This window comes from Heterocephalus glaber, unplaced genomic scaffold (assembly GCF_053883595.1).
Source record: "Heterocephalus glaber isolate CG9 unplaced genomic scaffold, H.glaber_assembly_v1.0 deba00001600, whole genome shotgun sequence".
NCBI lineage: Eukaryota > Metazoa > Chordata > Mammalia > Rodentia > Bathyergidae > Heterocephalus > Heterocephalus glaber.
Window position 1 is genome coordinate 12462532 of NW_028258372.1, and position 16338 is coordinate 12478869.

At 34.0% G+C, this 16338-nt stretch overlaps 1 protein-coding gene across 7 annotated transcripts in view; it reads left to right on the top strand.

Moving 5' to 3' along the window:
- Rabgap1l (RAB GTPase activating protein 1 like) overlaps window positions 1-16338 on the top strand; it is a 725139-nt gene that overhangs the window by 139592 nt on the left and 569209 nt on the right. For all 7 annotated transcript variants that reach the window (XM_087194125.1, XM_004853402.3, XM_087194130.1 and 4 more), the window contains one exon: window positions 4997-5138. In XM_087194125.1, the coding sequence (XP_087050251.1) occupies window positions 4997-5138 (142 nt within the window). The remainder of the gene's footprint in view (window positions 1-4996; window positions 5139-16338) is intronic.

Here is a 16338-nt window from a genome sequence, read left to right on the forward strand (position 1 = left end):
TGTTCTCAGAAGCTTTTCTGATTTACCTTCAATTTAGGAAAGGGACCCACCTTTTCAGTCTTCTCTAGGAGGACATGAGTCTGGTTGGAGGTGGAAGTGGCTGCTTGTTCATATGCCTTTTTCCTGCTACAGGTCTCCTAAAGCCTTGATTTGGACTGTGAGCTAGTTGTAGGTTTAATGTTAAAACAGCAAATGTTTCCTGCTCTCTCCATGAAATCTTTTGCTTTTGAGTGCCTCAAACAGTTGGAGATAAAGCCTTTTATCAACTGTTAGAGTTAAAAAGCATAAAAGGGAAATTTTTTTTGAAGATATTTGTTGAATGAAACCTGTTTAAATAAAAGTATAATTAATTAGTAAATAAGCAATAGTACCTGAATAATAATAGTAACTCTTTTACGTGCAGAAAGATGAAAGTTAACAAAGTTAATAAGGTCATTGTGGGAAAATAAAAGCTGTGGAAGGTGATTTTTTTTTTTTGGTTAATTTTGATTTGGTTTTCTTTTACCTTCACCAATGTAGAGGCCAATAGAAGCTGCATGGATAGATATATACTTATATATTTCTCTGTATACTTTACATATGTAGACATATTTTTCCATGTGATTGAATATATCTGGATCCATTGTTTTGTATTTGATGAACTGAAAAAGATTTTAGAGTTTATTTGTATAAGTGTGATGAATATTTATAACTTAACTTATATTTATTTACTGAGTACATACCAGGTATTTCTGGGACCAGGGATTTAGCTCAATGACACTGTTCCTGCCTTGCAAGTGCAAGGTCCTGAGTTTGATTCCTGGTACCAAAAAAAAAAAAGTTAACACACCGAGTAGTTTATGTTCTTAAAATGTAATGAATTCTGCTATCAACCAGACAATTTGTTTTATAAATACAGATCAGTTTTTTAGTTGAATAATATGTGATTATTAGAAATAAGAAATTTTAGTGAAAAGTATTTTAAACTTAATTGCTAGGTATAGTGCTTAGGTTCTACATGAAAAAGTAGTAGAGATCCTGTCTGTACAGGAAACTGAGTGCTGATGACATATCTACTGCTGTTGTATTACTTTCACACTAAAATTACAGAGTTCAGTTGTTGTGACATGGCCTGTAAAGCCTAAAATACTTTCTAACTCACTCTTGATGGAAAAGTTCCAGAGAAAGACAATTACCATGTTTGTAAATAAATTTTATTTCACATCTGGCTACCTTTTCCCTTCCATCCATCCCTCCCTCCTTCCCTCTATATAATGGCCAGGACTTCCATTGAATATTGACTAGGAATGATGACAACGAACATCCTTTTTTTATTCTCCTCAGGAGGAAAGCACTCAGTCTCTCACCATAAATATAATGTATATTTTACACAGACAATATTTATCAGGATAAGAAGTTTCTTTATATTCCTAGTTTAATAAGTTTTTAATATGAATAAATGCTGAATTTCCTTAAATGCTTTTTCTGAATCAGTTGATATGATCATGTAGATTTTCTTTTTTTAGTCTGTTCATATGATGAATTATGCTGATTTTCCCCAGTATTGAACCAGCTTTGCATTTCCTAAGTAAATCTGCTTATACATATATACACAATTTAGAGTTTGTATTATATATGTATTTGACTTATAATATATATGATTATGTTTGCTTTGAAATTTTTATATGTATGGATTGGATTTTTAAGTACATATTAGCTGAGTGTATAAATATTTAAATTTGCTAATATTTAAAGAATTTTGTCTATGCTTATAAAGGATATTAGTCTGTGATTTTTCTTTTCTTGTAATCCCTTCTTTAGTTTTTATATCAGGAAAATTGATGTCTGGGCAATGAGTTGATAAATACTTATTTTCTGAAAAAAATTTTAAAGCATTAATGTTATTTCTTATTAATTCTGTCTTAGTTGCTTTTTTCTATGCTGGGACAAAATACTCGACACCCAAAGTTAAAGGAGGAAAGGTTTATTTGGCTCACAGTTTGTAGAAGTTTCAGTCCATAGCGGGCTGGTTCCAAGGCAAGGTGGCATGGCAGGGGGCATTAGAGAGGAGAAACAGTAAATGGAAAAACAGGGCAGGCAGAAGGCAACAAGCAAGCAGCAACAAGCAACAAGCCCCTTTCTGTCCCTTGTCCAAGCTAAGCACCCTTAGGGTGATTAGCACTCACACCCTTGATCCCAGCACCACACACCCTAGATCCAACCACCTCCTAAAAGCCCCATCTATGACTTGATGAGGCTTTGGGGGATGTCTAGATACAAACCATAGCACCTTCTTTATGTGTTTTAAAAAATTTTGTTGTTGGAACCATCGGGTCTGAATTTCTCATTTTCAGAAAGATTTGAGTTGTAAATTTAGTTTTGTTTACTAGAGATGGGATTTTTCAGGTTGTCTATTTCTTCTTAGGTGAGTGTCAGTAGTTAATGGTTTTTAAAGAATTAGTTAATCTGAGTAGGCCAATTAAGATGTCTAGTGTTATCAGAATATTTCCTTATTACTCCTTTTGATGTTTGTTGCATCTGTAATGATACACACAGTTTTGTTCCTAGTATGGATAATTTATGTTTTCTTTCTTTGTCGGTTTAGCGGGAGGTTTACTAATTTACAGGTTTTTATTTTTTTTCAAACCGCTACCTTTGATTTCCCTTGTTTAAAAGTTTCTCTTTCTCCAGTTTTATGTCTGTTATTACCTTAAGTTCCTTCCTTCTGCTTGCTTTTGGATTGTATTGTTTTTCTGTTCCTAGTTTCTTAAGGTGAAAGGTGAGATTATTTTTTGGTTGCTTCTTTTGTAATATAAGTACTTACAGCAATCTGTGTACACTGATGTATTTCTCTAATTTTGATTGGTTGTATTTTCAATTTTGTTCCATTCAAAGGGCTTCTAATTTGGCTTTTCTATCTATGAATTATTTAGAAGTATGCTATTTTATTTACAAGTATTAGGGAATTTTTCAAATATATTTCTGTTGCTGATTTCCAGTTTAATTGTATTGTGGTCACTGAATACAATATGATTTCAATTTTTGAAGCTTTCCTTGTTTTATAGCTCAAGAAATGATTTGTTTTGGTGAATGTTCTGTATGCATTGTAAAAGTGTGTGTTTGTTGCTGTTGTTGGGTGGAGTGGTATGGAATGGTGTGTAAGTGTTAGGTCCTGTTGGTAATGGTGTTCATTTCTTCAGTAGCCTTGATGAATTTTTGTGCATGTTTTCTGTTGATTACTGCAAGAAAAATATTGATGTGTAGAACGGTAAATGTAGATTTGTCAACCTCCTTTCATTTATGTCAGTTTTTGCTTCATATATTTGAGACCTTGTTAGGTGCATAAACATGGGATTCTTAGGTGTTCTCATTGAATTGGTCCTTTTAACATTGTGTAAGGTCCTTCATCCCTAATACTTTTTTTAGTTGGTTGGTACATCTTCATTGTCTTATATTAATACAGTCTCTTCTTTGAGTTTCCTTAAATTAGTGTTTTCATGGTATATCTTGTTTCCTTATTTTACTTTTAACCTGGTGTTTATATATATATATATTTTTTTTTTTTGGTACCAGGGATCGAACTCGGGTCCTTGCACTTGCGCAGCAGTGAATGAAACCACTGAGCTAAATCCTAAATCCCCGGCCCTATTATTATATTTTAAATGTTTTTTATCTTGTTTTAAAAAATAATCTAATAATCTTTTAATTGATATGTTTAGAGATTTTGTCTCTCTGTATGCTTACATTTTTATTTTGTGTCCCTTAGATCCTGATGTAGTGCTGAAAACATAATAATAAATTTGTTTCAGGCACTATATTATGACATCTAATCTTAATCTGGAGGAGATATTATTTTAATTTTTATTGGTTCAAATACTGTGACTCCACATAGTAATTTATCCAGTGTGGCACATCTTCTTAGTAGTGAAATTTGCATTCAAATTCAGATCTTTTTGACTCTGAAATCTATATGTTTTATCATTATTCCAGTCATTCATTCCACATACATTTACTGTATATCATGTATCACGTAACTGTTATCGAAATTAACACAGTCCTTGTCCTTATGATTCTTACTGTCTTTTGAATGAGACAGATGTTAAACAGTTAAATATAAAAAGAAATACATAATAACATGGCAAGTGTACTAATGACAAAGAACAGGGCTTGATAAAAAATACAGGGAACTTAGTTTAGATTGGGAAGGAGGCATTTGGAAACTTCTTTATAGAAGTTTCATTTGAAGTAAGTATCCAAGGTACTGAGAGTTAGTAAAGACTTGGAGAGTAACTGTATTGGCAGGGAGGAAAGGATGGCTCAATGCCTTGAGTTGGGAAAGAGTTTGAAGGTCTCAAGGAGCTGAAACAAGGCCCAAGTGTCTGGAATGTAGTGAAAAACTCTGGGTATGAGGTGAGGCTGGAGAGAGAGGCAGGGCCAATTTGTTCACCAATGATGGTGAACCTTTTAGAGCTTTCAATGATCAAAAAACCCGGCTGTGGCACACATGCTATAGGTTTGCTATCACTGGTCTAGGGTTTTGTTGGGCACGCTAAGTTGGGTTAATTGATAGTTGCCTTTATTTTCCCTCCTCAAGAAACTGACCATTTAGAGTGCATACTGTTTATAAGGTAAACCCTATTTACTTCCATGAATTAATTGGTGCATGTAGCTGATACTTCCACCCGAGTGTGAGTTAGCTCTAATCGTCAAACGTCACTTGCTTATCTTCCCAAAACTTGTGGTATCTCAGGTTTTTTCTGATGAAAAGAAATTGAGTTCTTTTGAAGTGGTTAATATGTTTCTTTATATTGGTTAAAACAATGCTAAAAGAACCATACATTTATATTATAATGTGAAGAAACAGTGCACTTAAAAAAGTTTTTCAACTTCAGACATGGTGTCGATAAATATGACATGCTACTTTTAATTTTAGCTCTCTTTAATGAACCAATGAAGCACTTTTAGTATTTCCTTCTAATTGGCACAATATTAAAATATATGGTTACATCTTTCACAGTCTGAGGGAAAAGGCCACGCCAATGCTGGAGATGCAATATATGAGGTGGTGAGTCTACAGCGAGAGTCTGACAAGGAGGAACCAGTTACTCCTACTAGTGGAGGGGGTCCACTGTCACCTCAAGAGGATGAAGCAGAAGAAGGTAAGAAGTTGAGGTTTCTCATTTGCCTCTATTTCAGTAGCTGATTTACTTATAATCTTTAAAAGTAGGAGTGTATGTGTGTGTGTGTGCGTGCGTGTGCGCGCACACACACTGGAGGGGAAGGAGTGATGGTTATTCCTCATCTCTGCCACTCTTTACAGCTAGATTCGGTTGCATGCAGAAGAAAATTGGGTTCATTTAGTTCCTTGGTTGTATAGTCCCCAGTGCTGCTTATGCAACTATTTATATTTGATAGCATCACATTCGTGGTTTGCATCTTATCTTATTTCAAGTACTTTTGAAGTATTCAATGAGAATTGTCAAATTCTCTCAAGGGATTCTAGAATTTCAGTTACATGCCATGTTCTGCTTTATGTTTAATGTTATTAAGTACTTACTTGTTTTTTTCTAGTTGCTATATCTCTTATCACTTAATTTTTTGGAATAGCATGTTCTGTTTACTACATAGATGCCGTGAGAGATGTTAACCAACCTCATGAAAGTCACCTGTTATTTGGCTTTGTGCTCAGTGCTCTTTAAAAAACCTAGAGCTAAATGATATATCCGTACTTTAAGGCCTTTATGATCTGCTTCTGGGATAGGGTTTTTTAAATCTCTGAATTCATATAACCTTTGGCCTTAGAATTCTCACTCTGTATATATAACTATTTCCCTGTTTTTGATTGCCATAAACACAATAGTTATTTTTGGCTTATATTTATTATTTAGTGTCTGTGAGGCATCATTCCAAGTGTTTCAAATGTGTTAACATTTACTTATTACAATCCTCTGAGTAGTCTTATTAACTTGGTTTTAGGGATGCTAAACTGAGGCACAGAGAATATAAGTCATTTAGCTATGTGTACAAAATTGAGATTGGAACCCAGGCTGTCTGATTCTGACATTTGCATTTACCACTGCCATGTTATTCTACCAAGGTAGCCAAGCTACTAAAATGTATAAGCAGCTTATATGTTAAAACTAAGGTAAAATTTATGTAATGTAAAATTATCCATTTAAAAGTGTACAGTTCAGTAGGAATAAAGCATTTTTACCATCCTAGAAAGAAGCATCGTACCTAAGAAGTCACGCCCTGTTTTTCTGCTTTTCTTCCCCTCTTGTGACTTCTAGTTTGCTTTTTCTATTTATTAACCTCTTCTGTATAATTCATATACATGGAATCATATAAGATCCTTTTGGATCTGGCTACTTAAACTTAGCACAATATATTTTTTTTTCCTCACTGATACATGTTATGTATCAGCATTTCATTGTTTTTTATGGCTGAATAATACATAATTATGTAGCTATACTATACTTTCTCCATTCATCACATGATGGACATTTGAGTTGTTCTACAAATTGGTTGTTATAAATAGCGTGATTAATAGTACAAGTATTTGTTTGAATACTTGCTTTCAATTCTTCTGGGTATATAACATGAGTTGAGTTGCTGGTCATATGGTCATTCTATGTTTAGTGTTTCAAAGAACTACTGCTTTCCAGAGCATTTGTACTATTTTACCATCCCACTAGCACTATACAGGAGTTCCAGTTTCTCTGTAACCTTGCCCAAAGTTGTTTTTATTTTTCAGTTTTAAAAATTATTATCCTAAAGGGTGTGAAGTTGTATAAATTTGTGGTTGTGATTTGTATTTCCTAATGAATAATGATGTTGAGTGCTTGTTGGCCACTTGTATATTTTCTTGCTGGAATGTTCCTATTTTAATTGCATTCTCTGCTTTTTTGTTAAGTTGTAAGAGTTGCTAATGTATTCTCTTTACTTAACTTTTATCAGATAAATGATTTGCAAATGTTTTATTGAATTCTGTAGATTTCCTGTGATACTTTATAAAGTTTTTAATTTTAAAGAAGTACAATTTACCTATTTTTTTCTTTGTGTTTTAAATATCATATCTAAGAATTTATTGTCAAATTAATGTCATGGAGGTGTACCTCTGTTTTTTTCTAAGAGATTTATGACTCATATTTAGATCTTTGATTCAATTTGAGGCAATTTTAAAGATACAGTGTGAGGTAGGAGGTCTACTATTTCTTTTGCATGTGGCTGTCTGGTTGTCCCAGAACCGTTTGTTAAACAGATATTCTCTTGGTATTGAATAACCTTGGCACTCTCGTTGAAGATTACTTGGTTATAGATACATGGATTTATTTCTGGATGCTCAAGTCTATTAATTCTCTTCTGTTGGTGTATGTTCTGTTGGTCCATATGCTGGCACTGTATTGATTACTCTAGTTTTATAGAAGTTTTGAAATTGGGAAATGTAAGTCTTCTAACTTTTTTTCTTTTCCAAGATTGTTTTAGTTATTTGGGTGTTCCTTGGTTTTATATGGATTTCAGTATAAGCTTGTCCATTTCTGAGAACTCTAAAGGGGTTGCTTTTTGGGATGTGTGTGTATGTGGGATGATTTTGATAAAAAATCAGTATTAAACCTTTAGATTGGGCCCGGGATTTAGCTCAGAGGTTCTGCCACCTGCCTCGCAAGCACAAGGTCCCAAGTTCGATTCCTGGTACCAAAAATAAACCAAAAAACCCCTTTAGATTATTTTGGGTAGTGTTACCCTTTTAGCAGTGTTAAGTCTTCCAGTCCATACATTAGGTTGCCTTTGCATTTATTCAGATTATTTTAATTTCTTCCAGCAATGTTTTGAGCAACTCACTTTTAAACTAAGCATGTAAGTTTTATGGTTATGTTAGCCTTGCCTGCTTCTGTAGTGAAAGGCACTAGTAAGATTCTTAGGATTTCCTGTCAGTCATTTGGCTTTCTAGGTTGAACTTAGCTCTTGGAGTATTTTTTCCCCTGCATATGATTAAATTTAAAGTAAAATCTATGTAAATAGGTAAGGGCGGAGGGGGTGAAGGATGCACAGATAATGGGGAAAAAAATAAGAACCAAGATATATCATGTACAGGTACAAACACCCAATGATAAATGTAAACGAATTGTATACCTAAAATGTACCAATAAAATGTACCAATAAAATTAATTAGAAAAATAAAGTTTCTCAGATTAAAAAAAAATTTAGAGTAAAGAAAGAATTTCTTTAAATTTTTTCTCATTGATCATACCTCCTCTAATTTTGACATATTGCTTCTTTAATACTATTATGTTTAGGCCTTCTGTTCTTTTTTTAGAAATTAATTTTATTTGGGGCTGGGGATTTAGCTCAGTGGTGCTGCCACCTGCCTTGTAAGTGCAAGAGTTCCTGAGTTCGATCCCAGCACCAAAAAAAAAAAAAAAAATTTTGTTGGTATACTTTTTATATACGTAATGATCACGTTCATCGTAGGGAATTTGTACTTGTACCTAATATATCTTGATTCTTCTTTTTCCCTGTGTCACTTCCCTCCCTTCAGCCTTTTTTTCCTTATTTATGAAAGCTTTATTTCCATTTTTCCCTTCTATTCTTTCTTTTTTCCTTTTCCCTTCCTTTCCTCCCCCCACCCTTGTTCCCCTTCACCATTTGAACATTTTCTTCCTATTTCCCAATATCTGTCATCCATTTTGGTCCTTATTTACCCTTTCAAATTCTTACACCAGAGAAACAATGCGATATTTAAAAGTGTATGTCTGATTTATTTCCCTTAAAAGTATGGTCTCAAAGTGTGGTCTCAAGGCGCATCCATTTACTTAAAAAAGTCTCAAGTTTATTCTTCTTTATGGCAGAGTACTACTCCATTGTGTAAAAAAAAACCAACTCATCTTTATCCACTCATCTGTTGATGGGCATTTGGGCTGTTTTCACGATTTAGCTATTATGAATTGTACTATAAACACGGGTGTGCATATATTGCTGTGGTATGATGCTTTTAATTCTTTCAGGAAGATAACAAGAAGGGAATAGCTGGGTCAAATGGAACCTCTGGTTGCGAGGAATCTTCACACTGATTTCTATATTGATTGTAAAAATTTACACTCCCACCAACAACCAAAAAGGGTTCCTTTTTCTCCATAGCCTTGCCAGCATTTGTTGCTTTTTGATTTCTTGATGATAGCCATTCTTTCTGGAATGAGCTGGAATGTCAGTGTTGTTTTAGTTTGCATTTCTTGAATGACCAGTGATGTTGAACATTTTTTCGTATATTTATTTGCTGTTTCTGCTTCTTCATCTGAGAAGTGTCTTTTCATTTCAGATGCCTGTTTATGGATTGGGTCTTTAAATTGGGGGGGAATGATTTTTTTTGAGTTCATGTATTCTAGATATCAGTTTGTCTCACTGCCTTAATTGGAGTCTTTTTGTGACTTGACATCTCATTTGTTGCTCTATAATTTATTGCTCTATAATATTCCATTTATAGCCATGCACAGTTTCTATATCCATTCTCCAATTGAAGGATATTTTGGCTTCTTACAATTATTAGCAAATTAAAAGATTTTTGAGGATTTTATGTGGACTGTTTTCAACCTAAATACTTAGGAGTATCTAGAAGTATTATTGCTAGAACATATATAGTAAGCTTTTGTAAGAATTTCAGGTAGTCTTTCAGCATGGGGCTATACCGTTTTCTTTCCCACTATCACCTAATGAGAGTTCCCATGGCTCCATTTCTTTCCAGAATTTGGTATTTTCTTATTTTTCCTGCGTTAGCCATTATAATAGGCATGTAGTGATATCTCATTGTTCTTTGAATGTGCAGTTCTCTAATGACATACGATGGTGAACATCCTTCATGTGCTTGTTTGTCATCTCTGTATCCTCTTTGGTGGTGATGTCTATTTAAATATTTTCCTACTTTCATTTTTTTATATTTAAAATTGTGTTCATCTTTATTTTGAATTCATAAGTAAAAGTTGATATGTTCCTAAAGTACAATATGATGTTGTGACACTTGGAATGATTAAATCAAGCTATTTAACATATTCCTCTCTTAACATATCATTTTGGTGTGGTGAGAACATTTAAAATATACTTTTTTAGCAACTTCTATTTTGTGCAGTGTTGTAGATCATTACAGGTTATTACTTCTGTTTAACTGAAACTTTATACTTATGAGCAACATCATTCCTTTCCTCTTCCCCTTTCTCTGTGCCAAGATCTCTAGTAACCAGTATCTATTCCCTACTTCTATGAATTTGACTTTTTTTACATTCCACATATAAGTGAAGTTGTGCAGTACTTATCTTTCTGTCTCTGGCTTGTTTCACTTAACATAATGTACTCTAGGTTAATTCATGTTGCAGTTGACAGGACTTCATTCTCTTAAAAGGATATATAGTATTGTTTTGTACTTATACCACATTTTCTTTAACCACTTATGCATCTATGGATCATTAGGTTGATTCCATATCTTAATTGCCAAGTATAATATGCTGCAATGAACATTGGAGTGCAGATGTCTTTTTCACATACTGATTTCACTTCCTTTAGATATATATCCAGAAATAGTTTTGCTGGATATGATAATTTATTTTTATTTTTTTGAGGAATTTCTATAGTTTTTTAAAAAATGGCTACATTAATTTGCATGCCCATCAGTAGTGCACTGTGGTTCTTTTTCTTTACTTCTTGGTAGTATTTATCTTTTGTCCTTTTGATAATAGTCATTCTAACAGGAGTGAAGTAATAGCTCATTGTGGTTTTAATTTGCATTTATCTGATGATAAGTGATATTGAGCATTTTTTATACATTAGTCATTCCCATTCCTTCTTTGAAGAAATGTCTGTTCAAGTCCTTTGCCCATTAAAACAAAACAGGTTATTTATTTTCTTGCTATTCAGTTGTTGTGGTCTTTTATATACGAGTTGTGATTATAAAATATGGTGAACATTTAAATTTTGAAAATTTATTATCGTAAAAGGCCCATTTTCATTAATCTCCCTCAAAATACTTTTCTTTGCCTGAACACATTCATCCCATTGTTCTTGCCAATTTCTGAAGTAGCTCTTTGTGTCTTTAATTGCACTGTTGTGGCTGCCTCAAAGCCCTAAATTGATTCAAAATGTTTACTTTTTATGGTCATTTTGACTTTGGGGAAGAGCCAGCAATCACATGGTGCCACATCTGTTGAGCAAGGTGGATGAGAACACCCTGAAATATTTTTATGAGCTTGTCTTTCTGTTGGATGACACTTAGCAACAGCATTCAGACTATTTTTTGATCACTTATTGTTAAAGACATGAAAGAGGACTTCCAAAATTGCTTCAGAAAGTAGTGTGTTTGAAGTGTGTGTGGGGGTGTATTTTGAGGGACATTATTCACTGTGCATTTCCATCACCTCTTGTATAGAAGCCAGAGGTTGTGGTGCAGTCCTGTAATCCTAGCATTTGGGAGGCTGGAGCAGGGGATTATGAGATTGAGGGTAGCCTGGGCTATATAGTGAGACCTTGCCCCCATCCCATGTATATGTACAACTTAGTATTTCATAATTCTCTTTTGCTATAATTTAGTAAAAAAATCTTCCTATTATTACTTTGAAGAATAACTAACATAAATTAAGAATTTATTTTGTTGCATATATCACGTTTAATAGACCTAGTTTCATATTTTATTTATATTAGCCCTGAGCAATAGTCATTATCATCCTTATAATAAAAATGAGGAAATAGACTAAAAAATTTAGGTAAATCATTTGAGGTCATAGCAGTAATAAGTTAGTATGTGTAACCCATAGAAATCTACCTCAGTCCTACTATAAATCCCATGATATTTCACAACACACAAAATAAAAGTATTCTCCCTTAAACTACTAAATTGATACAATTCCACTCTCAGTTGCTTAAAAAGTAGTATTTTATTTATTTATTTGTTTGTTTGTTTGTTTTGGTACTGGGGATCGAACTCGGGACTTGACACTTTCGAGGCAGGTGCCAGAGCCACTGAGCTAAGTCCCCAGCCAAAAAGTAGTATTTTAAATATTCCCTTTACTAACAAGCCAGTCTACATTATGTATTCTAGAGAGTATTCATATTTTAGATACTTTGGATCTAAAATTGTGGACTTTCTACTGAAAAGTATAATACAATACAGTATGAAAATATAACATGAAACATTACCTTCCAAACAGCATTGACTAGAAGCTTTCATCCTATATGGAAGCATTTTCAGAGAGCACTTTCAATACAAATAAACCAGTAACAAAGATCTTCAGGTATAGGATATTTAAGTTACCACATTCAGAAGCCACACACAGTTCTTTAAAGGACAGGTTGTAGACAGATTTACTGGAAATCAAAATATTCTCCTCAAAAGAAAAGCACACCTTTAAGTTAACTTCCAAAGCATTTTGCACAATAAATTAGTCATTACCATTCAAAGCTTGGAAAGATGTTTTATAATTCAGTGACGAATACTTTAGGGTGGTAACATTTGAAAGTTATGCTATATAATGGAGAGTCATTTACTTATGAAAAAGGAACCTTATTTAGAAAACTGATACATTGTGAAGTAAATAGCCACCCAAACAGTTCCACAGTTCTGGCTTTATTAGTCAGCAAAATATCCAGAAACATCAAGTCCAGACCTTAAAATGGTATAGGCAAGCTTTAAAAAAGTTTATTTTTTTAATCTTAGAGGAGAACTTAATTTAGCTCAGGGATCGTCTTTTCCATGCCCATTTGACAGAGGTGTCTTGACAGAGCTGCATCCAAGTGGCCACCTTTAAATGTTAGAAACAAGGGGCAGGAAAGATAATTTTGAAAATAGTCTTCAGGTAAAATTAATGAGGCTTATAATGTCATTGGTGGCAGAAAGGGAGAGAGCAAGAATCAATGTGTTATCTTGGTTTCTAGCTTTAGTGACTGGATGATCTTGGTGCCAGCCGATGAGATCAGGAACACAGGAGGAGAAAGAGTGGGTTTATAGGTGAAAGTAAGATCCATTCAGTTTTGCAAATTGAGATTGAGTTCACTGTGGAATATTAAATTAGAATTGTTTTTCAGTCATTAGAAATAGGTTTATACTGTGAGAGATGTTTTATAGCAAGAGATTTTTTTTAATGGTACTGGAGATTGAACCTAGGGTCTTTGCACTGAGCCACATCCCTAGCCCTTTTTTTTATTTTTTGAGACAGGGTCTCTATGAGTCACTAAGTTGCCCAGGTTTGGCTTGAACTTGCAGCCTTCTTGCATCAGGCATGTACCAGCAGGCCTGATAATATGCGAGACATGGCTTAGAAGTAGAGGTCAAAAGCAATCACTAACATTTAAGCAGGAATCCAGGAAGAGAAAACCCCAGCTAAAAGGTCTGCAGAAAAGTAATCACAGCAATCTAAGGAAAACCAAGACCATGTAGAACAGATTAAAGAGTGGAGTTTCTCAAAGAGGGAGCGACTGATCTGTGGTGTTGGCAAATGGAACAGGCGGGCTCAGTGAAGTAAGGACCAGAACTTACTTTGTTTATTGGATTTAGTTAATTTGAGAGGTCACTGAATCTCTGTGAAGCTGATTTTAATAAAGATGACATAGAAGTCCTATTGTAGTGGATTAAAAATTGAGAAGAAATGAGGAAGGGGAGAATAGTATTTGAGTTATTCTTTCAAGAAATTTGTTAACAACAATGAAAAAAGAGATTGAACTAAAAATATTAGATTATTCTGGCCCCAAGAGAGGGCATTTTTAAGTGTGAGAGATTTGAACTTTGTAGTTGGAGAGGGAGAGCTAAAAATAGAGGACTTCACCCACCCAACACTTAACCATACAGTTTCCTGCCATGTCTCTGTATCTTTACAAATGCGATTTACTTTCCTTAGAAGGCTTTTTCCACTTAAGTCCTCCTGAGTAAGCTTTTTCAACAGAGGCATTTTAATAGTCAAAAGGAAATAGTAATTTTAGTATGGTGGCAGTTTCTATACTTAGAAATGTTTCAAAATATTTTCTGTGACTTTTTTTAGTAGGCTACTCAGGCAAATTATATCTAAGATGTATTTAATGCAGACTGGCTGAATGAGGAGCTTGGCAACTCCACTTCTCAAAGCAATGATAAAAGTAGATAAGATTATCTAAAACATTCATTTCCTGACTTTGGAAAGTGGCCAAAATCAGACAACAAATTGAGAAGACAACAAATTCAAGAAAAGCTACTGAACCTTATAGAGGCATCTCACAGTGGAGTCTGATATTTTGGCCCCTGAGGCTGTTCCTATTCTGCCCTTTCTGACTGCCAATTTACTGTCACAGTGGTTTTATGAGGGTGGCGCAAACTGTAACAATCAGTAATTTTGCTTTTGCTAGTGGAGAGGGCTCACTTGACTTGGTGTAGAGTATGGAAAAAACCTCATGTTTCTGGACCTTTGTTGGAAAAGTAGTAATTTTTATAGCAAGAGAATAGGAGGCTAGTTGTACAGGTAGCATCAGATTATAATCCTGGCTGGGAAAGCAATGCTAGGATTGTAACAGGGACATCTGATGAATGAGTGGATCTTCATAAAACCCTAAGTGTAGCTGATGGTTTGGAAAGTTGTCTGTATGTGTAAGACAAGGCACACTCTCAGGAATTGAGGGTCCTGGCTAATCTGATCTCTATGCTGGGCATGGATCCTTGCACATAAACAGTGGAGCTGTATTTCCAGAATCCTGTCTCCTACATGATTTTGCTTCTTTATTTTCTGTCGGATAAAAGATTCTTTGTTCTGGGTGCAGTAAATGAAGCCTGATTATCCTACAACCAGGTCTTCGGTCTCGTCAGCAAATGGCTGCTCCTGGGCTCTAAATCTGGATGTCTGGACAACTCCTGTATCTGGGCCTATCATTGCTGTACTGGATTATTGATACCTGCAAGCTGGTTTCCTGCCTTTTACACTTGTCCCTTCCTTCAGGTCTGTGTTCCACACGTCTGCTATCTTTCTAAAATTTCCCACATTATTTTACTTCTTTTCTTAAAATTGTTTGATGGTTTCTTATTTCACTAAGCCAGAGTTCTTTTACTGTAGCTCGCCAGGCCATATACTCACTTCTTTTTAGTCCTTCCTTAAATACTGCCTTCTCAATAAAAGCTTGCCTGCTCAGTAAGTATGATGAAGAATGAATGAATGATAAAATAATAAGTGAATGGATAATAAACAACAGAATGCCTCAATATTATTTATTTATAATTCTTCATTATAAATTATTTTTAATTCTCAATATTATTCAGTAGAAAGACTAGAAAAACAGAACATTTCTTGAATTTGAAAACATGAAAAGCATACGTAAAATTTTTGACTTCTTAGCTGAGTAAGGTGGCACAAGGCTGTAATCCTAGTCCTCTAGGAGGCTGAGGCAGTTTTAGTGATTTAGGAGACCCTATCTCAAAATAAAAAAAGGTCTAGGGGCGAAGCTCAGTAGAGAGGCACTGGATTCAATCTCCAGTACTGCCAAAAACTTTTGCCCCTATTTCTCATTCTTCTTCTATATGATCTGAATATGAGCAAGTCATCAAATATCTATTTTTTGATGAATGGATAAAGAAAATTTAATTTATACACAATGGAGTACTGCTCTTGTCATAAAGAAGGATAAACTTGAGTTATTTTAGGAAAATGGATGCACGTTGAGATCAGAAAGTAATGTCATGCAAGTTTATATATTGCATAGTTTCTCTTATGTGAGAAACCCAATGTATAAATAAATAAAGTACAAAAAAAGACAGATTCTAGGAAAAAAAGTTACTATAATACAGCTTAGCCAGTGTATCTAAAAGTGTACCTTAATTTATTGTAATGGTCTTATGTGTTTTATATGTTTTTTGGCCTTCTTAATCTGGTTGTTAATCTGTGTTTATGATAATTAACTTGTTAAACACTTATAAGTAAATGAATCTGATGCTGGCAGAAAAATTGTTTTTCTCCAATTTTTTTCACTGTTCTTGACATTTTTCACTATTTGAGATGTCACCTTGTCTTTTGAAAAATGTATTAGCTATCACCTATGTAAAAAAAGCTACAAAAATCACAGAGTAGGAAGTAATAGTTTCTTTTCTTTTACAGATAGGCGTTCATACATTTTCAATGCACTTTATTATTAGTTCTATAATTGACATTTCTGTCAACGCAAACATCAAAAGTTAGAACTGGAGGTGGCATAGAAATGTTTTCCTGTTGAGGGGAATTGGATTATTCTTTTATTTAATTATTTTCAACAATTTACCTGTCAAAGCAAAAGTGGAAGTTCAAGTCATTCTAAATTGTCTTGCCTTATCCTGTAATTTAACTAAAAAGGGAATACAGATTTAAAATGACTAAATTGCTCTTAATTTTCTGG